At 45.8% G+C, this 23,810-nt stretch overlaps 3 protein-coding genes across 5 annotated transcripts in view; 2 read left to right on the top strand and 1 right to left on the bottom strand.

Moving 5' to 3' along the window:
• The window catches only part of CASR (calcium sensing receptor), a 74,652-nt gene extending 64,509 nt beyond the window's left edge, over positions 1 to 10,143 (top strand). The window contains exons 5-7 of the mRNA XM_032680195.1: positions 299 to 529; positions 4,074 to 4,197; positions 6,882 to 10,143. Of these exons, the coding sequence (XP_032536086.1) occupies positions 299 to 529; positions 4,074 to 4,197; positions 6,882 to 8,332 (1,806 nt within the window). The 3' untranslated portion in view covers positions 8,333 to 10,143. The remainder of the gene's footprint in view (positions 1 to 298; positions 530 to 4,073; positions 4,198 to 6,881) is intronic.
• Positions 237 to 17,615, top strand: LOC116783006 (cystatin-B-like). 3 transcript variants are annotated; one of them, XM_032680198.1, is made up of 5 exons: positions 237 to 248; positions 2,084 to 2,088; positions 12,397 to 12,494; positions 16,305 to 16,406; positions 16,815 to 17,615. In XM_032680198.1, exons 3-5 carry the CDS (start codon positions 12,429 to 12,431, stop codon positions 16,941 to 16,943), a joined length of 297 nt encoding a protein of 98 aa, XP_032536089.1. In that variant the 5' UTR covers positions 237 to 248; positions 2,084 to 2,088; positions 12,397 to 12,428; the 3' UTR covers positions 16,944 to 17,615. The 3 variants fall into 3 exon arrangements, with proteins under 3 accessions (XP_032536089.1, XP_032536087.1, XP_032536088.1); XM_032680196.1 differs by lacking the exon at positions 2,084 to 2,088 and having other exon boundaries at positions 243 to 248; positions 12,385 to 12,494; XM_032680197.1 differs by lacking the exons at positions 237 to 248; positions 2,084 to 2,088 and having other exon boundaries at positions 12,374 to 12,494.
• A 225-nt stretch (positions 17,616 to 17,840) lies between these two features.
• Positions 17,841 to 22,308, bottom strand: LOC116783007 (cystatin-A-like). The gene is made up of 3 exons (XM_032680199.1): positions 22,148 to 22,308; positions 20,309 to 20,410; positions 17,841 to 18,042 (listed from the first exon to the last, which is right to left on the bottom strand). The coding sequence occupies exons 1-3, from the start codon at positions 22,211 to 22,213 to the stop codon at positions 17,914 to 17,916; spliced, it is 297 nt and encodes a 98-aa protein (XP_032536090.1). The 5' UTR covers positions 22,214 to 22,308; the 3' UTR covers positions 17,841 to 17,913.
• Positions 22,309 to 23,810: the final 1,502 nt, after the last annotated feature.

Raw genomic sequence — 23,810 nt, 5'->3', positions numbered from 1 at the left:
CTCAAAGGGACTGAAGAAGAATGATAAATGGATGTTGAGGTAGCATCAGGAAGTGTTACAGATGAGTTGATGACCTCCCTGAGGGTCATGATACCTTGTGTTGTCTACAAGGTTTGTACAGGCTCTCTGTGTGCAGGTGATATCCATGAGGGAAAGCCTCCTACTGCTGTGATTAAATGATTCCTAAGAGATTAAGGACTGTAGTAAAGCAATTCTTCCCATTTCTGTCCCCCCAGCAGATGTGTGCTGTGGTAGGTTGAAACACACAGGCGTTCAGTGTCTCTCTGTTTCTCTCTAGGTTCTCAAGCATCTGCGACACTTAAATTTCACCAATAACATGGGGGAGCAAGTGGATTTTGATGAGTTTGGGGACCTGGTAGGAAATTACTCAATAATCAATTGGCATCTCTCTCCGGAGGATGGCTCAGTCGTCTTTGAAGAGGTTGGGCACTACAACGTTTATGCCAAGAAAGGGGAGAGGCTCTTTATCAATGAAAACAAGATCCTGTGGGGTGGATTCTCTAAGGAGGTAAGTGCTTAAATCCTCCCAGCAATGCTTCCTAAGTTTCCACAAGCTGAAATTTGAACTAACCCTCCACACTCCTCATATTATGGCTCCATGTCTCATTAAAAGATACGTTCATCTTATTGTATACATGGGCTCTGCTGTAGTCTTTTACATCCTTGTTAATATACTTCTGGAAATAATGGGCAGCTGTTCCTCCCCTCCTGTACATTTTAGAGCCTGAGTATTAATGATTTAAATAATGTCTTTTTTTCCCTGGCCCAAATAGATAGAATGGAATTTTGCAGCACCGTTTCAACAGAAATTATTACCCCAGTCTAGTTGTTGACTAAGCCAAGTTTTCCTGAGCTTAGTAGTTTTATTGCTGAAAACAGCCATCTCTTTCACTCCCAGTATCTCTTCTTGTTCCTTCATACATTCATAACTCTTTCTGCTGGCTTCACCCACCAAATCACAGAGCCTTCCTCACACCCTTGCCTTGCAAACCAAACAGAGCAAGCCCTGTCAATCTGCTTGGGTTAACTTGGTGCTCAAATAGTGGGAGACACCAGCACCTGCTGCCTTTTTTTATAATCTACCTGAAGGTGCTTCTGCAGTCTCAGAAGTAGAGATCTCAAGATGCGGTGATTGATTTTAGTCAGGGCTTAACCCTTCTCCACTTTCTTGCATATGTTAGATCTTTTCAGCATAACTATTGTTATTAGCAGCCAGGCTGTGTCTTACCCACATGATGGAAACATGGTACAGAGATCTCCAGACAAGAGCCAGGTGAGCTGGTGTCACAGCTGGCAGCAGCACACTCCAGCCTAGGCAGAAACCCTGGCTTCCAGAGAGGATACTGAGCAGGTTTGTGGTGTTGGAGGGGACACAGAGAGTGGAGCATTAGCTCAGAAATGTCACTGACAGGCCCTGCTGCAATGTTTAGATGTGTTAAATCAGCACCTGATCAATGATCAAGGCAATTCACTTCCAGTTGATTATTCACATTGGCTGCCGGATCAGGTAAATGTTTCTGCATTTTAGCTACACTTGCCTAATACCCTTAACACCACCAGTTAAGCCTTACATTTACTCCAGGTACCCCAGCTTCACTCCTGGATCAAATCCATGAATTCTCAAGGAGGCATGGATTGAGCAGAGTGTAATATCACAGAATACTGAGATCAGGCTTTTCTAAGTCCAGCTGGAGTCTCTGAGCACAAACTATAAGTGGAATTTTAAAACCTCTGATATTCTAACCCCTCCTTCTGATTGTTGCAAATGGAACTTACACTTTTCCCAGCAGTTAGGATTTTATTGTTTTTTACTTAGAGTAATTGTGTTCTGTTGGTTTAAATTTCTCCAAAAGTGTAATATTTATATTCATTATCTGTTGTGAACTGTTAAAAATTTGACAGGATGGTGCTGAGTGTAAGCCAGGGCAGGTAAATTTTGTGCATCAGAGGGGTTTGTGATTTCTATGTTTGCTGCAACCTTTTTTGCAGTTTATAGAGTTTTAATTTCTTCCAGATGAAAGGCTCTGCTCAGAGGCAGTAGCCAATACTTTACTCACTGAAGCTTCTGTGCCTCTTGTCATTCTCAAAAAAAGATTAAATGTGGGTAATTTTAACAGAGGAACTTCACCATTGGGCAGACTTGCAAAAGAACAGGTTGAAGAGTAGGTAAGATAGATAGATTCATTTTGGCAGAACTTGATAAAATTCCCCACAGAATACTTAAGAATGCAGCCAAAGCAATCACAAAAGTACTAGCAATTCATCTTTGAGAAACGTGGAGGATGGGTGATGTCTCAAAGGATTAGAAGAGAGTAATCGTAATAACCTGTTTTTAAAGCAGATATAGGAGAGCTGAGGGAATTACACAATTGAGCTGAGCTTCAGTAACCTAAAAGACTTGATAAAAAAAAAATTAAACAGTTTATAAACACTTAGAAGATAATAAACTGATAAGAACAAGCCAACATGTATTTGTCAAGATAAAATCATGTCAAACCAATTTAATTTTCCTCCTTGCAAGCTCAATCAACTTAGTAGATAATGGGGAAGCAGTGCATGACTTCAGTCAGGCCTTTGGTTCAGGTCTGTTCAAAATCACCACTGGCAGCCTAAAGAAAGACAGTCTAGACTGATGAAGTCCTCTTGATGGATGCACTACCTGCTGAAGTACTGTCTCAAGGAATGTGTATACTGTATTAATAGCAATAGGCATTAACAACAAAGAGTGCTTCACAGGGGGAGCTGCAGGGATTTGCCCTGGATTTGTGTCTGTCCAATTAATGATGCAATCCTGATCAACAGCTTAGAAATAGCATTCCCAAACTGTGCTGCAGCTACACTTCAGAGAGATAGGCAACAGTGACTGCTCTCACCTGAGCCACGAAATGGTCATCTCCACCTAGGAGTGGCTGTTACCGAGGGCTTGCTTACCCTGTGGCTGAGGTCAGTGCCTGTACACAAGCAATTTCCAAACTGCCTAAGTGCATCCACACAGGAGGTTCCTAGAGATCAGCAGGTTGACAGCATTTGGGTAAACCAGCAGTAAACTTCCAAAGAGGTGAATGGAGGCTTCCACACAGAACAGCCCTTAGGCATGTACAGATCATGTTATTTTGCTACCAGTGGAAATTGTGGGTTTTTAGTCCCCTGAGCTGAGAAAGCCATGTCCTATGTCAAGTCTCTTTCCTTAATTTAGTTGGGAAAAGGTGAACTCAACCTCAGGTCATGCTTCTGTGTGAAAAATGCCCAAGTTTCCATTTATTATGCTGAACTCCTTGTGTGAATGTACTTTAGGCATGCAGCGGGTGTGCCCATGCAACCACTTGCTGCCAGGACATGGCCATGCTCAGAGGGGTTCACATACAGCATAAATGCACAGCCAGTAGGTGACAAGCTCATCATTTGCAGCAGCAGAAGTCTTTGGATCTGTATATAGCTGCTGATTTGCATCTTTAAATGCTCAGTTCTTGAAACAGGGCCTTTTTTTTTTACTTTTCTTTCATATGAAAACTCCTCTTGTTTAGTTAATTTACTGAGGTATTTTTGTTTGTTTCTGGGTTCGGGGGGGTCTCCAGGAGAACAGGAGGAACTGGATTTCAAAAAACTGTTTTAATTCCCATAAATTATTAGCAGATAAAATGTAATATATGGAATTGGGGATCAGTAGTCAGAGTTCCTCATTTCCATCTAACTCAAATTTCCGTCTGACTGTCTTTTCTTTTAACAATCTAATGACTGTTTTCTGGTGTGTCTATCATGGTCACATACCAGTTTGCAATGCCCACAACACCATAGAGATTACAAAGATCTGCTGATCTTCCCTATCATCCCTTGGTGTGTTCTCTCAGAGAAACCTCACTGCAGTGGGTCAGGGAAGGACTATTGTGCGAAACGTGTCTGTTTGGCAGGGGGAGAGGTGAGCATTTGAGGCTCTCCATCCAGCACACCAGTCAAGCAATAACATCCTTGGAGGAAGCCTAAGGTCTTGAGTAGAAAGGCTGCCTGTGGGGCATTGCCCCCATTAACCCTCTTTGGGCTCTTTTTCCTTTCAGGTGCCTTTCTCTAACTGCAGCAGGGACTGCCTGCCAGGCACGAGGAAGGGAATTATTGAGGGAGAGCCCACCTGCTGCTTCGAGTGCGTGGACTGCCCAGACGGGGAGTACAGCGATGAAACAGGTAATACCCACAGAGCTGCTTTGGGGGTTGCAGAGGACAGTGTGAGCCCTCTGGGCATCACCCACAGTTGTGCTGAAATCGCTTCCCTGCAGGGCTGAGCTGGCGGTTGCCTTGCCAGAAGGCTTCGCAGAAAGTCTGGAGGGACTTCTGGCCAGCTTAGAGGAGTTGAGTCCAATGGTCCTCAGGTGCTGTCTTCTGCTAAGCCTGCTTGTACCTAATGCTCTGCACTGGGAAAATTAAGGCAGAGAACTTGAAAAACAACTTGCAAATAGGAAGCATCTCAGGCACAAGCCTTCAGCCACAAGTAAACTCCATTACACTGTAGCAGTAGCTTTTGTTCTTCCAAAAACCTATGGGAAGGAGACATTCCCAAACCTAAACCTAAATTCTGTAGTTGTCTGTCTGCCTCCATCTTTTTCTCATGTTGTCAGGGTTTTATTTCATGCTTTACAAAGAAATAAAATCTATTACATCTCTGACTTCACAAGCAGAGAGGAGTATTTCCCTTTATGGAGTCACCAGCCACAGCTTCTGTTGATCACACCTGTGGACATCTCTGTTGCTGGTTTCACTGGGAGCTTGGATCAAGCCACTCAGGTTCTGAAGTGGAGGGAAGAGATAACCTCAGTTTTATAAATGGTTAAAAAATTTTGAATTTCCAACACCATTAGTGCTCCCTCAGTGTTGGACATCACCAGGGTAATGAAGACAAATTCTTTCAGAACAGCTCCCTCCACACTGCAGAGCACTCAGGATTTCCTCACATGTTCTGCTGTACACTGGTCCCAGCAAACACTGGAAAACTGAACAAGTGTTTATTGAGAGAATATAATTTGTGTCCTATCAGACAGGAATGAAAACTTTTTAGCATGAACATATAGTATTACAGGATTCATGGAAGTATCACACTGGTCATGTGTAATAGGGATATTTTTGTGTTTTTCCACATGATTTTGGGAGCTAGCTCTGGTGAAATTTATGAGGCTTGAGAGGGTGACTGCCTTCTGACTCCACAGTTTCCTGCTGCAATTTCAGCTGACAGTAATGGTCTTTCTTTCCTGTGCTTGCAAGTTTTATAGGCATAGAGAACAGTTTTACAACCAGTCTCATCCAGCTGAGACAGCGATGCTACCGGATGAAGCAATCTGCCCTCTCCCAGCTGTTTGGTCCCACCGTTTCTCTGGGAGCAGTGCTGGTACTCCTGCAACCATAGAGCGAGTTAGATCAGGTCTCTGGTCTTTCTGAAAACAAACTCTTGGCAGGCTGTTTCCAGCTAGAACGAGAAGCTGTATGCCCTCTAGAGCTCACACAAAGGAGGTGGCAGGAATGAGCAGCCTTAGGGGAGGAGAGAGATCTGGTTTACTCCCTTCAGTGGCAGCATGGTCGCTAAGCGACCACAAGACAGCAGTGAAAGCACATCTTTGGGATGTGTTGCTGATAGCTGCCCCTATTAGAGGGGTAGAGGCAGCTGAATTCCCCATTATGTGAAGTTCACTCTGCCTTGTGCAGTTTGCAATAGGCTTCCAGCATAAAAGGCACAGGCTGAATGGATGTAAATGAAATGACGTGCTGATGAGAGCTTCTGACTGAGCTTTTGCATCTAGTGCCAGCTTTTCACATGAACAGCGTAGGTGAGGCAAAGAGTCCTTAGGAAAGCAGTATCATATCAGGTCATGGATGCTCCCTCCAACCATGCCTTAAGAATAAGAGTGCTTGAAAACCTCTGCCCTCATTAGCTGGGCATTTTTGACTTTCTCATTAGCATTAATCTCTGCTCTGGAAGCTGTGGTCAGAGTCTGTGTCTGTTCAGGTGGAAAGCTCAGAGAGAGGTTGCTGCTAAAAGGAGTTTCTGAATGTTTGTTCCCAGAACTCAATGCAGCCCCTTGCTATCGTGCAAGGGAGGCGGTAAGTTGAGACCTCCAGCTCTCTGCTTCAACCGCCTTCCACGCCATCAAAGTAGTCATGACCCTCCCTGCTGCAGCACAGGAACAATTTAGGTCAAAAAAGAAGAGCAGAAGCAGCAGGTCCTTGCCTTTTGATCATGCCAACCATTGGCACTTTCTAGGACACTTTCTAGGTGTGGGGAGAGCGATATGATTAAGACACATCTTCCCCTGATATTCCAACGTGAAATGAGAGTGTGCTGGGAATCAAGGGCATTGCCTGCCTTCAGAGAAGAGCAGTTTAAACGCTAAGACTTGCCTCTGTGAAATATGAAATAGGTTCTCAAAGCATTTAAGGAGGCAAGCACGTTTTTAATTTTCTCTGTAATAGAGAAAGGCAGGATGTTTGAATGATGATAAAACTGTGAGAGGTATGAAGACGGACAGAAGTAGATGATAAAAATGAAGGAACAAGGAAGAGGGAGGAACAGAGCCTGTGTAACAGCTGATAGCAATCGAAGTTTGCAAAGTTTTGCCAGGAAATAGATTACAAAAGCATGAGTGCAGGGGCAGGACTTTTTTTAAGCTGGAACTAAGCATGCTTCTATAGCCCATGGGAGGTTGGTTGTTTCACTGTTAAACACTCTAGACACCAACATAGGATCCTGGGGATCTGCAGCCATGAGTGGAAGACCTCATGTATTCAGGATGAAGGCCGGTGTGTAGCTGCCATATATGTCATCCCACATTTCAACCTCTCATTCTGACAAATCTTTCCTCTTCTTATTTGTTCTTTTCCAGATGCAAGTGCCTGTGACAAGTGCCCTGAGGATTACTGGTCCAATGAGAACCATACGTCCTGCATCCCTAAGCAGATAGAGTTTCTGGCCTGGACTGAGCCCTTTGGGATTGCTCTGACTCTCTTCGCTGTCCTGGGAATTTTCCTGACTTCTTTTGTCCTGGGAGTCTTCACCAAATTTCGCAACACACCCATTGTCAAAGCGACAAACCGGGAGCTGTCCTACCTCCTCCTCTTTTCCTTGCTCTGCTGCTTCTCCAGCTCATTGTTCTTCATTGGTGAGCCCCAGAACTGGACTTGCCGTTTGCGACAGCCAGCTTTTGGCATCAGCTTTGTCCTCTGCATCTCTTGCATCCTGGTGAAAACCAACCGTGTCCTGCTCGTCTTTGAAGCAAAGATTCCCACGAGCCTCCACCGAAAGTGGTGGGGCCTCAACCTCCAGTTCCTCCTGGTCTTCTTATGCACATTTGTGCAGATTGTCATCTGTGTGATTTGGCTTTACACAGCCCCACCATCCAGTTACCGAAACCATGAATTGGAGGATGAGATTATCTTCATCACCTGCCATGAAGGCTCCCTGATGGCCCTCGGCTTCCTCATTGGCTACACCTGCCTACTGGCAGCCATCTGTTTCTTCTTCGCCTTCAAGTCTCGAAAGCTACCTGAGAATTTTAACGAGGCCAAGTTCATCACCTTCAGCATGCTGATATTCTTCATTGTGTGGATTTCCTTCATCCCTGCTTACGCCAGCACATACGGCAAGTTTGTCTCTGCTGTGGAGGTGATTGCGATACTGGCTGCCAGCTTTGGGCTCCTGGCCTGCATCTTCTTCAACAAAGTCTACATCATCCTCTTCAAGCCCTCCCGCAACACAATCGAGGAGGTGCGCTGCAGCACAGCTGCCCACGCTTTCAAAGTGGCTGCCAGGGCCACACTGAGACGGAGCAACGTGTCCCGCAAGCGCTCCAACAGCCTGGGGGGCTCCACCGGCTCCACCCCTTCCTCCTCCATCAGCAGCAAGAGCAACCATGAGGATCCTTTTCCTCTACCAGCCTCTGCCGAGCGGCAGCGCCAGCAGCAGCGTGGGTGCAAGCAAAAAGTCAGCTTCGGGAGTGGTACAGTCACCCTGTCACTGAGCTTCGAGGAGCCGCAGAAGAACGCCATGGCCAACAGGAATGCCAAGCGCAGGAACTCGCTGGAGGCTCAGAACAGCGACGACAGCCTGATGCGGCACCGGGCCCTGCTTCCCCTGCAGATCAATGAGCCCCTCGGCGCTGAGTCCAGCTTCCAGGCAGCTTCCAGCCCAGAGACCAGCTCACAGGAGTCAGTGGCGGGAGACAACAAAGAAGAGGTTCCAAGCCCTGAGGCAGAGCCTTCCCTGCAATCGGCTAACTCCCGAAATTTTATAGGCACTGGAGGTGGCTCTGTGACAGAGAACACGATACATTCCTAACAAAAGAAGATTGTGAAAAGCACACGAGCCCCCAAGAGGAACTTGCTCACCTCTTGCTTCTGAATGGGAAACACAACAAAGACACACCCCTGTGACACAGCCCCACCACACCTTACTGTTTTCACCAGCAGGGTAACATATATGCCTCCAGAGGAAGGACTGTGTCTGGGGTGCCTTGGACTGAATTTGCATTTGCTCTATTGAAACCAGGACATCTCAGAAGGACAAGTGAAGATCGCCTCTGGTGGGGCTTAAGCAGAAATCTGCATGCTGCCTTGCCTCCATAAGCTTTTCCTGCCAGACTGCAACTCAGCTGACTATGGGAGGCATTAGGCAATTCCACTATACCCTGCTTTTACATTTATGTATAATATTCCTCTTTCCCACTATGTATAATATTTCCTCTTTATCCAGTATATGTGATCTGTAACCATGTGCATCAGGACTCCCAGCTCTACAAAAGCAAGGTACACGGTTTCACTTCAGGAAAGCACAGTCATGGGGAGAATAAAAAAGCCCCCAACATCCTACATGCTGTGTACAGCCAAGGGTGTGAACATGTAAAGTATTTAATGTGACAGAGCGCCATGCTATTTATATTTAGTAATGTCCCAGTCTCTCCTTTCTGCCCAACAGGAAATATTGGACAATACTCTCCATAGACTCCATTGCACTAGACCAAGCTACTTAGGTTCCTACTGGTTTCCTCCAGCTGGGGTACCTTTACCTCCAGCCTGCCTGTTTTGGTGGAGGGGGAGAACAGCTTGTAAATCCCCCCCAGCAACGTTGTGAGAGCACAATGAGATGTATCCATGATTGATTATGTTGCTAGTAGTTGTATGCTTAACAAAGAGTTGCTTCTGTACTACCCCACATGGCATACATGGCTAACCCTTTCACACCTTAGTCAGTGTTGTACTTTGCTGTATTAATCTGCCTCACACCTACACAGAGCATTGCACTAGTCCTGGCAGTACTGCTGGGCCTGATACAAAGCAAATGAAACAAGGAGAAATGGAGGAGTGAGGGATGGAGAAGTAGCCCCCAGAAGGGGTAGTATGATCGCCAGAATGGGTGAACATCTGAAGTGTGTGTGCTGGTAGATGACTGGATGAGGAAGACGTACAAGCCTGGGCTCTGGGACATACACCAAGACAAATGGACAAATTGCATATGTTTTGGCACCTATAGGCCATCTGCTAGGTTATTTCCCATCTTGAAGAGAGGGCATCTAGAACAAGAAGGGTGGACTGTACCTAAAGAAAAACAGTAAGAACTTCAGCAGAGAGCATAGCAAAACTTCATTACTCTTGTCCCACTCCCCTTAAAGCAAACATAAATGCTTCTGCTTTTGCAAGGCATGCCTGGTTTTTCTTGATCCATACTGAAGTAAGAGAGTCATTAGAAGAGACATTTGTTGCAGCCTGATGAGAGAAAAAGCACCCCTGGACAGCCTGGCAGGAGGGGCTAGGGTTACACTGCAGAATTTATTTCCCTCTTCCCATATTCCATGTGCAAGAACAAGCTTCTGGAAGTTGTCAGTACCCTCCCTCATCAAACATCAAGATAATCTAGACCACTATGGAAAGGTAGATGGGCCTGCAGCTCAGTGTGAGCAGAAACAAAAGGACTGTGTGTGAATGTGTTGGGGAAAACATCACAATTCTCTTGTTACTGTTTTTGCTTGGTTGTTCTTTTGCCAGGGCAGGCAAATAAAACTTACAGGTGACATTACTGCATAAAACCTTTGTTTTGCCACCTCCACTTGTTGTTGATAAAGGAAGGGGAGTTCCTGACTTAGGAAGACCAAAGTGCAAATCCAGAAAGCCCAAGTAGCACACTGTTCAGACAAGTTATTTTAACCCTTTTGTTGATCTGTTACATCCCCCTTGGAATGGGCTCACATTTTAATTACATCACGTAAGAACCAATCCAACTTTAATTGTAAGGCTTGCAAATTGCAATATTTGATTAAATCTATGGCAGAGCTGGTTAAAAAAAAAAAAAAGAGTGAGTTTGAAAACACAAATTCTTGTAGCCAAAAGTTTTGGAAACCACATTCTATCCCTGTACCCAGTGAGAGCTGAGAGCTGCTTCTAAAACCCAGGATCCTTCTCCAGGCTTGTGACTGTGGCCTCTAGCCTCAGTTTAGGGTACAGAATTGAGACCCATGATGTCCTGAGCCTAAATGCATGAAAGTGGATGGGCACTAGATGGCAGAAAGGGCTAAAAAAAGTGCTTTGATTATGGCTCACACTTCCAAAAATTCTAGTAGCCAAGTAGTTTTAGTGCTAGTGGACCAAACCCAGCACAGTAGCCCTTCAAGTGAAGCTGACAGCATTGAAACATATAAGAGCTTAATGAATGTAATGAAAATGACACAGGATACAAACCAAAGATTATGCATGAATACACACATGTGAGAAACAGAAAGTCACCATGGGCTGCCCTGTTTGGAGAGCACTATTCACTAGCTATACACACAGTAGATAATATTGACATTTGGGTACTTTTCATTCTTTGTGTGTTTTTCATTCTTTACATTAACTTAAAAGGAATTTATACACTGGCACACAATGAGTTTCCAACAGCTGCCATAATTTTTTAGCACTGACCAGCCAGGCTATATTTGCTGGGAAAGCCCCATCCACCCTCACTGCAGTCCTACCTAGAGCTCTAGGCCTCCATCTCCACACGCTGCCTGAGAGCTGCTCCTGCAGCCAATGGCAGTGACACACACTCTGGGCACCAGGGAAGTTCAGTAAAAAAGGACCCCTTCAGGAAGGCAATTTGCAACCAGACCCTTTCCCCATGCATGGAGAAGGGGATATGTTCTTATCTTGCCAAGTTCAGGAGGAGGTCTGGTCAGACAGATGCCCAAAAGCCTGTTGGTGTGTCACACACTGATGAAGACAAGGTGGGGAACATCCTTCTGTTGAAAGGTCAATCCTGAGAATCTCCATTGGCATGTCCTGCCAGAAGATGCTACATGGATGGCTGCCCCATCCCACCTACCATGGCTCAAAAACCTGCTGGAAAGCATGCCCCAGTGTGGTGTTTCCTGAACCATTTTTTAGTAAAGCAACAATAGAGTGGATCATCTCTGTGGAGGGATTTCCATCAGCAAATTTGGCTGATGGGCGGGGAATCATCCCAGCAAAGAGCCTGATCCTGCATCCCCAGTCTCCTCACAAACTTGGCAGAGCTCTGCCTGCCTAAAGCCTCAGCAGAGCCCTTTTTTATAGGTGATACCAGGGGAAAGAAACCTTCTTGCCCATTCTGGTTCATGCTTCTCACCATGTACTCCCTGTGAGTCCAGGAGCTCCATTCCGTTTCTAATATCTGTTGCCATTAAATTTAGGGTTATATTGACCAAATTTACAAAGGGATTCTGCAAAGTGGGAGAAGGAAGGTAGGTGCTTATTGTTGTTTTCCCAAGGAGTCTGGATGTTTAAACTGTAGGGACTGTAAAGACTGTTAAGACCTGAACATTCAGCCTGAAATCTCCCCAGGGGATTTCTCAGAACTGGATAGTTCACCACCGCCTCGGTTTGCTGGCTGAGGAACGGCAAAATCAGCCTGGGAGAGGGAACAATGAGCATGGTGAACGAGGGAGTCCTGAAGATGGAACTTTTCACGCGGCTACCGAGAATATGCCGCTGCTGGAAAAGGTGACACACAGGAAAGGGAAAACGCATCAGCTGACGGCAGCCCTGTCCTCACGCAGGACTGTCACAGGGGCGCCGCCCGGTGAGGACAGGCTGCCTCCCTTCCGTCAAGGGAGCAGAATAAATTCTGCCGGCAGCTTTTATTGCAGTTGCTGCTTTTAGCTGTTTTTCTCTTTAATGGGCTGGCGGGCCGCAATCCCCGCGCCGAGCCCGGGGAGCGCCGGTCCCGCCGGGCTGCGCTGAACCGGCCCGGCCTGGGCGCTGCCGGGACCGGGCCCCCCACCCGCCACCGCCTCGCCCCGCGGAGCCCCGGCCGCGGGTTCGAGCCCCGGCACCGCCCCCGGGCCCGCCCCCGGCACCGCCCCCCCGGCAGCTGCGGCCCAGCCCGCGGTGGAGGATCGGGGCGGCAGCAGCGGAGCGGTGCCACCATGTTGTGCGGGGGTGTCTCGGCGGTCCGTCCCGCCACCGACGAGACGCAGCAGATCGTGCAGGAGGTGAGCGGCCGGGGCGAGCCCCGGGAGGGACCCGCGGGCCCGGGAGAGGAGAGTCCCGTCCCGGTGCAGGGTCTGTCGGGGGGCCGGGGGTGTGCTCGGACATCGCTCTGCGCGGGGACACCGCCGGCAATCCCCCCCAGTGTAAAAGCCGTAGGGAATTGGGAGTGCACGGAGCAATCTCCGGCTCCCGGAACCCTCCCTGCTCCCTCCTGGCCTGGCGTGGCTCGGTTGACTCCAGAGGAACTGTGGGCAGCGCGGAGTGCGCAGGGAGGGCCGGGATGCTGCCGGCTCCGGCCCTGGAGGTGCGGGAGATGGGCTGCGGCCACCGGGAAACCCAAAATGTGCCCTGTCCTGAGCTCGAGGAAGGAGCTGACATGGTTCTTACCAAGTCTAAACCTTGTGCTTACGTTCGGGTTTTGTTTTGTGTTTGGTGTTTTGTTTGGGGTTTTTTTTAGTTTAGTTTCGGGGTTTTTTTGGGGGGGAGGGAGTTGCTTGGTTGGGGGTTTTTTGTTTTGGGTTTGTTTGGGGGTTTTTGGGGGGCGTGGGGAGAATCAGGAAATAAGCAAGAAAACTTACTCGCTGCCTCTGCTATTCCCCAACACAGAATTCGGCTCCAAGCACTGCCAGCTCCAAATCCTGATACTATATTACTTACAGTAACTTGATTTACTGCTCATGTGTTAATGGAGGACATACTTTAAAAATACCAGTGTACAGCTAAGTTTCATGGTCTAGTTTCTGTAATGGATGGCATGTGGCAATCTAGTAAGGAAAGATGAAGGGCAGGCTCCCTCTTCTTATGCTCCTTGTCAATGTCCCGGGTTTGTTCCCCAGGCTGTAGCAGTTCCTAAACACCTACAGAGCATCCAAAGGAACAGCAGTCATTGAAACTATCATTTAACTTGTACAATCTAATGATTATGTGTTATAAAAAAAGAGACAGTTTGCAGTAGTAAGCACATTATTGAGAATTGATGAGAGAGTCACACTTAATGCTTTGACTTGAAAAGGCCTACATATCATGTTAAAGTTTATGCAAATATGCAATTAATGTTGCACGTGGTCTTAAAACTAGTTTTGAAATCCTGACTGTCTGGCAGACTGCAGTGGTTTGATAATCCAGAAATAAAGAGTGTGAAAATAAACCCCTCTTGGATTCAGAAGTGGACAGAATTAACGAAAAATCTGGCATTTTCATTTAAATCATATAAATACTTCAGAGTTTGTCCAGCTTGTTTTGACTGCCAGTTTAAGTTATTTAATGAAATACAAGTGGAAAGACCGAAAACTGAAACTTGCTAACACAGTCGTATCCTCATCTGGACAGACTGTGGAGAAAACATTAGTTTTGTTTAATCTAGGTAGACTTCTTAAATCATTTTGTTTGTTTAAAGTCAAATCTTTGTGGAGATTTATTAGAGCCTGCCAGTTTGCTTGCCATAAAAATATTTCCTCTTCCTGCTTTTCCAGTTCTTGCCTTCATTGCACTGTTTCGTAAGAATCCTTGTGATGACTGAATGTCGTTCAGTTTTGTGACCCTGGCAAGTACTGCTGCTCGCCCAGAGCAGGTATAGTGTGGCACAGAACAGGACAGCTTCCTTCAGCAGTGTCTGGCTTAGGAGTCTCATAGGAACTGCCTCTCCACATCAAGGATTTCCACCCAGGCTTGTTCAGCCTTTGGCTTCTCACTGGTAACTGTGGCAGAGGTTCTTCAGGGTGATTTAGAACCATCTGCTTTTTAGTAGCTGTGCTAAGCAAACCGCCTGTGCAGAGCAGTGAAGAGCCTTCATGGCCTGATAATTTTCAGTCCTGTGATTGAATCACAGATTATTTGGGTGGGAAGGCACTGCATCTGCTGCCTGAGCACAGGGTGAGCAGCCCCAGGCTGCTCTGAGCTTTGTCCAGTCAGGTCTTGAAAACCTCCAAAGATGAAAATGCCACAGCTTCTCTGGTCACTCCTGCAGTACAGCTTCTCCTCAGGGGAGAAGTTTTTCCTTATATCCAGTCTGAACCTCCAGTTTCAATTTTATGACCATTGTGTCTCATTCTTCTGCCATCTCTCCTCAGTAAAGAGCCTGACTTCTTACAGGTACTGGAAAGTTTACCTTAAAGCCTTCTCTTCCCCAGGCTGAGCAAGCTCATTTTCTTCCTCTCCTCACAGCATGAGTACTCCAGCCATCTGAGCTCATGGAATGCTCCGCTGAGCTCACTACAGTTTATTGACATCTTTCTTGTGTTGGAGACCCAAAACTGGACACATTATTCCAAATGTTCTCTAAAAGTGCCAAGGAAAGGGCACTTTTCTGGTTGGGCTCCTGGCTGATGCTTAGTAGTATGCTCTTACCTTTGTTACCACCACGACACAGTGCTGGCTTGTGTCCCCCAGGACCCCCACATCCACACTGAGATCATGAACTGCCAAGGTGAGCTGATACCAGCCCTTTTGGAGAGTATTTGCATCTGGGATCTCCCTCTCCATACTGAATCAGAGTGCTCATTTGTCACATGCTGTGGTGAGTCACTGCCACTATAACACCCTGACAAGCTGGCAGCTGCATGTGACTCTGAGCTGCCTGCATTCATGGAGCCCAGTGTTCAGCTTGCTGGTGGAAGTACAAAATGTGCTGAGCTGGGGCAATTTTGAGACCTTGCACAATACCTAGGGTTGTTAAAGGAGCACGAGACAGGATAAGGTTAGTGGGATACTTATGTCCACCGTGCTGCTTAAAATTTATAAAAGTAGCTCTAGTGATGAAAACTGAAACCACTTGCTCCACCCTGTGACTCAGGGGAAGGGGAGGAAGTAGGACTGCCCCATACTTTCTGGGGCTGTGCTCCTCATTGCATCTTAGCTTTGAATTCCATATGGCAAAAAAACAACTAGAAAAGTGTCCAAACATCATCATCTTGCTATCTTCCTGTTCATAGCCTGGAAGAAGCTTAGAGATATGGCCTCTGAGATAAGATGAAAATTATGTTCACAGCTCCCAGGGACAGGATGGTCACTGGAATGGCACCAGAGTTTGGTCCTGTGCCTTCAGGGTGCTGGAGAGGTGGGAGAACATACCATGTTGCAGGAATTGTTTCTGTTTCTACTTCACCTAGAGCATTGGAGCAGTGGCAAGTTGGCACTTGTTTTTCTCCAGAGAAGCAGGTGGGTGGGATTCATGCAGGAAAGCAGATGCATTTATTCCCCTTGAATTTAGGAAGGGGAGGTACAGGATACAGCTAGAAAATCTGCTTGCTGCTGGTACTGTTGCGCTGGGAGTGGAGGGAAAACTACACAATGAGGCCATGCAGGAGGTATGGCTTGGGTAGAACTGCACTTGCAGCAAGCACTCCAGGACAACTCATCTTGCCCTGGTAAGCAAAGGCTGAAATTTCTTTCCTGGCCAAGAATTTACCATATAGCCACGATATTCTAGACAGCTAAGCATGGGAGAGAAGAGCTGCAACTCACAGGAGTTCATGCCTCCCTCTAGGGTATTCAACAAGTCATTCTGACTTCTTGAGCACTTATTTGCATTTTGAAAACGTTATAGACTCCAGCAGACATTGGAAGAATTGTCAAATAAGTGTTGTGCAGACTTGGTGTCAGTCTGTGGCAACTGACTCACACCACACTCAGCTTTGCCACCTCCCTAGACTACTGGTCCTGCTCTAACCCAAAACTTAACATGATGCATTTTGATATTTTAGTAATGTGGGAAAGCAGGAACTCCTGGGAATTCAGCAGCAGTGACCTGTAGGCCTTAAGTCCTAAATACTTGAACCTTTCATCAGTCTTAAATAACCTATTGTTTTCTTAAGGTGAAATCTCAGCTAGAAGAAAAAGAAGGGAAAACCTTTGATGTCTTCACTGCAGTGGAGTTTAAAACTCAGATGGTTGCTGGAACAAACTACTTCATCAAGGTAGAGGGCACTGGGACTTTTTTTTTTAATCAATGTGTTTAATCTTTGGAATGGTGGGATTTTCCTATTACTTGACTAGAGAAGAATGCTTACGATTTGGCCTTGATAAGAAAAAGAAAGTGTGCATTAAAAAAATAAATAAATAAATAAATCCACCTCTCAGCCCCTTTCCCTGACTGTGTGAAATAGAGAAATATTCTTACTTTCATTTTCATGGGAGGATTAGGTGATATTTCCACAAAAATCATGGCTCCCAGTCTGGTTTAAAACAAGACCACATCTTCTGAGGCGATGGTTTTCCTTACTGCCTATCTGCTTCCCAATCCTCCAAACACACCAGTCTACACCATCCCTCCTGCTGAAGGCTGTTCTCAGTCCACGGATCTCACTGGGTTTCGTGCTTTGCAGGTCCATGTTGGCAATGATGAGTTCATGCACCTGCGGGTGTTCAAGAGCCTTCCCCAGGAGAACAAGCCGCTGAGCCTCCACAGTTACCAGGGCAGCAAGACGAAGCACGATGAACTGGCTTATTTCTAGCAAGCTTATCTTGTCCATTTTCCTAATGGTTTCTTACGTGCATTTTCTATAGGCTGAGAAAACTTGATTCCTCTGCCAACAAAGGAGGGAAAAAGGTGTCTTTTTTTAACGTAATGGTGGGAAAAAATTATTTCTTTTATGTCATTCCTTTCTTGTGCAGTCTCTGAATTTGAGAGTCATACAGCTGTCCTATTACCTGCACTGATGCAAACACAACTTTAGTTGCAACTTAACTTGGACTTCAGTCCTGTTTGTGGACTTCCTTGGTCTGGAAATCAGAAGGGGAGTGACACTAGTACTTGTGTATTTTTAGCAAGAAGCAAGAGGAAAGCCTGTCTTTTCTGTGCTGTTTTGCAATTGCGAATACATGTGTAGCTTTAAACTGTACTATGTATTTTATTGGCAAAGACATGAAGAGAGACTTGAGCTGAAACAATTTTGCAGGGAAGGGATAGAGGGTCACAGTACTTAGAAACAAACATTCCCTTGGTAATCATGTTCATCCTCTTGCAGCAGTAGCGTGTAATGTCCTATAGAGGGTGTGTAAGTATAAAAAACAAAACCAGCTTGCTTATGTTCTCAGTCCTATGGAAAAGTCCTGAAAAGGAACTTATGCTGGACAAGCATTTCTGTATTAATAACAATAAATATTTCTTTTGATTTGACATGGCATATTTGACTGGTGCTTCAGTGCTCTCTTTACTGCTTTTCAGTATTAGTTATTATCTTGCTCCAAGTTTTTTTTTCCACGTGTTTTTTATATTCCAGATAACCTTATGCTTATTCTATGCCTTAATTAGAAATACTTTATTTTAATCTGATGAGAGACCAGATAACAAGAAAGACTTCTGCAGGTATATCAGCAGAAAAGGAAAATAAGGACAATAGTTTGCAAAACTTATTTTATTTACTGTCACGGGCAGAACCCCCACACAACTTGCAGAAGTGAGGCACAGTTTCTCATCATCTCTCAGAAGTAGGTCAGGGGATCATCTCTGGTTTTACCAGTCTGAAAACTGACAAGGCTGGGACCTTGGTTCTCATGAGGAAGACTCTGAAACACCTTTAAGTGGGCATATGTGGCATCAGAAACTTGGACCTAAAAACCAAGAGCAGGAAAGTGAGGAGCATGGGTTCAAAGCAGGTTCAAACAAAAGGATGCTCTTTAATGTTCTTGAAAGAATATCTTTGCCTGGAAGCTTAATTTTAGATACATCTTCATTTTTACTTCAACAGCTCTTAACCAAGTCTGGATAGTAACCAGTGTCAGAAACTATCTACACCTCTCTAAACCTTGAGGTTCAGGTGAAGGGAAAGTGAGCAGGACTGCTTGGGGGTGGAAGCATCAGAAGGCACAACAAGAGAAAGGTTTTGGTTGTGTCCTGTTTCAGTCATCAAGATGCCAGCACACCAGCACACAGCTTCTTGGCACATAGAGGGTGGGAGACAAGAGACAATGAAGAAATCTTAATGAATCAGGGGTGGGACAAGATGCAGAGACAGTGTCACCTATTAGAGGGTACAGAAAGATCTATCCAAAACTAGCACATGGTCCTGAGAAACAATGACAACCTGAAAGCCAGGAGCCTTTGTCTGCAGAGTTACTCTAAACTGTTCAGTGCCTGAATGGGCAACCTGACACATCTTGGTGCTTGTGGGTGTGCATGTGCGTGCCTGAAATAAATACTTTTTCAAAGAAATTCACCTTCCCCTCCAGAAAGTCCTCACTTGATAGGAAGCTGTACCATTTCATTCATACAGAGCCAAGCACACCAGGCACTAAACTCTCCCTCTGTGAGGTACATAGTATCAATGGAAAGTTTAATGCCTTAGGCAGTGTTTTTACATGCTTTCTGGTGGCTGTAATGTAGCACTATGTTTGTCTTGGTCTGGATTACATATCAGCTACATGTCTGCTGGTAACACATTAGTGATGTGGAAGATTCAGAAATACAAAAGAATGAATCTTGTGACAGAGCTTGTTCCAGTTACTGCTAAAATGAGTAACTGTTTCCCATCACAGGCAAAGTTGGAAAGAAAAGACAAATCATGTTTTCAGTGTTACAGGTGGATTTCTTCCAAGTTCAGTTACTTGTCAGTCTTCATTTCTGAGTAGTTTGGTCATGAGACTTAGCAGGGACAGCAGACAAGTATTTTACATTGCCCAGGTAAGCAATAAGATGGCCCTAAGGGAAGAAATGCAACTGGGCATGACTTCTAGCTGTACCTGTAATCTGTATTCTTCAGTGTTTTGTCCACAACATGAAAGCAAATTTCACAGGAGCAAGGGAATGGTAAACATCGTTCATGTAGATAAGACTAGCCACAGAAGAGATAGTCTGTCAGTACAGTCCCCTGAGCACAAATAACTGATAAGAGTTATTTTAAAGAAGCACCTGGGAAAGACGATGTTTGGCAGTGTCTGTCCTTCCTGTCATCAACTAAATATGAGAAGCGTGGAGCAAATGCTCACCACATCTCTCTGCAGAATTACTCTCCCACAAATGCTACCAGACAATTTCTTTCCTAAAACGATTCTGACCCTTGTCAGGGGAGCGTGTCCCACCAGGCACATGTCCCCACACACGTGGGGTTTGAGAGACAGCAGTCCCATGCCAGGTGTGCTCTGCTCCAGAAGGCCAGCCTGCTGCTCAGCAGTGCTTGCTGGCCTTCAGATGCAAACCACAGCCAGCAAGTTCTTCCCTGCTACTTCACAGGAAGCTGCTCACAGACGTGGGTAAAGTTTTCTAGTAGAGGATGAATGGTGCTCTCAGAGGGATCTAAACTAAGCAGGACCAGTTTTTTCTCCACAGCAGAGAGAGGGTTTGAAAATACAGAATGAACCAGCAGGCAGGCAGTACCTCTGCAGCACGTGATGCAGAACCAAAACATCAACGCACCTGCTTGCTTGCAAAACTAGTCAGCAGACTATGAGATGCTTGCCCTGCATTACAAAATAGACTCTAACTCTTCATCTGATCTTCAGTCTGACTTCAAATTCAGCATAGTAAACACAACAGGAGGTCACAGACACAAGAGGAAAGCTACTTTGCTTTGAAGGGAAAGAGGAGAGCAGAATTACAACTTGTTTAAATCATTAAGTTGGTAAGTCTTTGAATGAGATTATCCTGAGAAACTTACCAGTCCCATCTGAAGAAGCCTAGTGCATGTTTTTGAGGTTTTTCTACTCCTCTTCTACAGTAGTGCCAAACAGCACCTGGAGATAGTCCCCAACTCTATTAATCATATCATATTCACATAGATGTTTTTCTACTACATTTGCTTCTCTTTCCAGCTCTAAGCAACTCTGCAAGTCACCTATATTGTTTAACAGCAAAGCACTCCCTCCTATAATATATACAAACCTTAATAAAGTAGATTGTCCCAGCAACCACTTGAGTCCTATATGCTATGGCTGTAAACATGGCACAGTTCCTGTTTTCCTTGCTTTCAAATTGTGGCTTCACCTGTAGAAAGAAAGGGGAAAGTGACTGGCAGGTTCATATTTCAGCTTTTCATTCACATATATCACACATACCCCCTTAGTGAAATAAATCCAGAAACCCCACTCTAAATTAATTTACACCAAGACCTCCAGCCTCTTTCCTAGCAGTGCCTCCAGCATTCTTTAAAATCCTGTTAGAATTAGACTTCCTAGCTGATTTCCCCTAACTCAAAGGTGTCCAGCTGAACTGCCTGTCCCCTGCTCAGTATAGCAGAAACTGCTACTTGCTGCCCTTTGAATTCCATGTCAAAGGAGATAGCCTGTAGTGGTGCACGGGGTTGTTGCGACCCAAGTGCAAGACCCAGCACTTTGCCTTGTTAAACCTCACATAGTTGACCCCAGCCAATCAATCCACCTGTCCAGATCCCTCTGCAGAGCCTTCCTGACCTCCAGCAGATCAACACTCCCACTCAGCTTGGTGTCATCTGCAAACTGACTGAGGGTGCCCTCGATCCCTTTGTCCGGATCATCAATAAAGATATTAAACAGGACTGGCCCCAACACTGAGCCCTGGGGAACACCCCTAGTGACCAGCCACTAACTGGATGTAACTCCATGCACCACCACTCTCTGGACCCAGCCATGCTGAAAGATTTTCACCCAATGAACAGTGCACCTGTCCAAGCCATGGGCTACCAGCTCCTCCAGGATAATACTGTGGGAAATGGTGTCAAAGGCTCCAGGTAGACAACATCCACAGCCTTTCCCTCATCCACTAGGCAGGTCACCCTGAGGTAGTAAGAGATCAGGTTGGGCAAGCAGGACCTGCCTTACCTAAACCCTTACTGGCTGGGCCTGATCCCCTGGTTGTCCTGTACATGCTGTGAGCCTTGCACACCAGGCACAGGGAGTGTGCAGCAGTATCGACCAATGCCTTCAGCCACACCACTTCCTAGTTTCCTCAAGGAGGGCCTACGTTATGCTTTGTGCAGTTGCCAAAGGGAGAAGAGCTCAGCTTTCAGAGCCTTGAGGGTGAAGGTAGGTGGGTGGAAACATGAGATGGGAGACGCAAAAGGAGTTTTCCCATGCTATGTTGTTCCCTTTGCATTCCTCAGGATGCACTTTGTACTTGTTTTAAAAAGAGCTGGTGCACTGCAGGACGTTAGAAGTTCTGCAGAGCTGCTTCTCATAGCTGCTTCCAGGACAGGACCACTGCCTGTAACCAACTACCTGGCAACTGGGCTCACTGGCCTGCCTTTTGCCAAGCTCACCTTGCCCCACAGGCTCACCAGCAGGCCCTGCATCACAGCTGTCAGCCTAGAAAACAATGCCAGCAGAGAACACACTGTTTAAAAATAGCTTTCTCCTGAATATATAATTTTTTAGTCCATACTAGTATGTGGTTTGTCCTATCCACATCCTTTACTGAGGAATTGTTTCTACCAGGTACAACCTTCTCCCTTCAAATAGCCACCTCTCCTCTCTTTTCAAACAAGCCCCTTCAATGCTGGCATAGCAGAGCTGGGCTTTGAACTACATGTGAGCATTCACTGAAGGTAGCCAGTACTATGCCTGGCTATGGACAATGAAGAGATACAGGAAAAAAACTGGCAATCAAGGGGATTCCCATTTTCTGTACGAGGTTTTTCAGTTTAAACCCTGCTTCAATATCAACACCTGGTCTCCCAGCCTTCACACAACCTTCTGCACTCAGCTCTTTGCACATAGAGATTTCATTTTTAGACAGGGTGCAACTCACCTGGTTAACAATATGCTGGATTTCTGGAGTAGCAGCCTTGGTGTCAGATAACCCCCCGGTCATCATAGTGGCAGATGCCTTCTCTGAAATGACTGGTGGTTCTGAAATGGATGATTCTGAAAAGGGAAGTTTAGCATAGTCTGAGCAGAGTCACCAGGCATCTCATATATATACATAAACATGTGTCATGGGATCATGTGACCTGCAACACACGGAGCCTACCATTACTAAACTGGTGAAGGAGACAAATGGGGAAAATGGAGAAAAAGCAATGTAATACCCTGATAATAGTAAATGTAAAAAAGCACTTCAGGAATCTTAAGAGTGTATAGTCTTCAGGTCAATGAGAAAAGCAAACATTAGCCTCCAACCACCTACATCTCAAGACAGTTGGTTTGGACTGCAACTGGAACCTCTTACCTCCCCACCCACATGCAGATGACTGGTCTGTGCACTTAGGAAATGGATCAAAGTCACACCCAGTATTTCCCAATACCATTCAAGACCAGAAGAAAGCATGCAGCAGCTTCCCTACTGCAGGTCCTGTTTAACTTCGCATTTTATTACCTCAGTATCCTTCCCAATGCGAAAGAGGAGCAGATTGCATCTTATCTTCAGTGACTTGACTTCCCTCTGCCTAACCAGAAAGGTCTCAACTTCAGGTAAGTACAGCAAGTAAGTTATTTCTGCTTCTTTCCCATCAGAAGCTCTAGAGCTGCATTCAGGCAATACGTAATAACAACTGACTATCCAGGAACATTTACATTTCAACTCAAACCCTAGTGCCAATTGCTGGGAAGACAAAGTACCATCCCTCTTGCTAGAGGAGCAGTGTGTGCACAATTGCTGTCCTAATGCCAAGGTACACTGCTGAAACAGGCAACATGCAGAATATAGAGTCAGAAGGATTAATTCCCAGTTACAGACACATGGCACAATCACATTCATATCTGAATGGAAAAAGCTCAAAACCTACTAGTCCCCTATTAGGGACGACTAAGAAGTGTTACCAGCCCTCCTAGGTAAGGGAGGACTAACACTTCCAGACCACAAAAAAAATTACTCCCCTTTGGTATTCCTGCCATCCCTCTCTCCAGAAAACAGGAGGAATATTGTTCCAGAGCAAGGACCAGAGAAGCAGCAAGAGACCAGCCAATTTGTAGTCTCCAGGGGTGGGTATGTGGGAGTAGGTGAAATGAGACTACGTGCTGCACACGGGCAAAGGGCATTTCTGCTGCAATCAGCACGAGGGAGTTTGCCCAAAACAAGCGTGTTTATGGCCACAGCAATGGGGGCTGTGTAGCACAGACTTCCCAGTGTGCTACCCAGGCTACTGACCCTCCTCCTCACAGGTGACAAGTGATGCAACAGGCTCTAAACAAGGACTTCACACCTGACTTCTAGGCCTGTTCTTGGTACAAAGGACCTGAGATTCAGAATCTGGGGTTCTAGGGGCCCTAAACTCAACAGTATATAGAGCAGTGTTAGAGCTGTTACTGATAAAGGTGTTGCAGAATTTCCCAAACTTGAGCAGCAGTGCTATGGGAGGGCATGAAAATCATCTGAGGAGAAACCGTTGTCTTGAGACAACATCTTTCTGAACCAAGAGAAAAATGCTTCCAGGTCTCAGGAATAATGAGAATGGGAGCTGTTAAAACTGGAT

This window comes from Chiroxiphia lanceolata, chromosome 2, assembly GCF_009829145.1.
Source record: "Chiroxiphia lanceolata isolate bChiLan1 chromosome 2, bChiLan1.pri, whole genome shotgun sequence".
Taxonomy (NCBI): Eukaryota; Metazoa; Chordata; class Aves; order Passeriformes; family Pipridae; genus Chiroxiphia; species Chiroxiphia lanceolata.
This window is presented reverse-complemented; position numbering and strand designations above follow the sequence as displayed.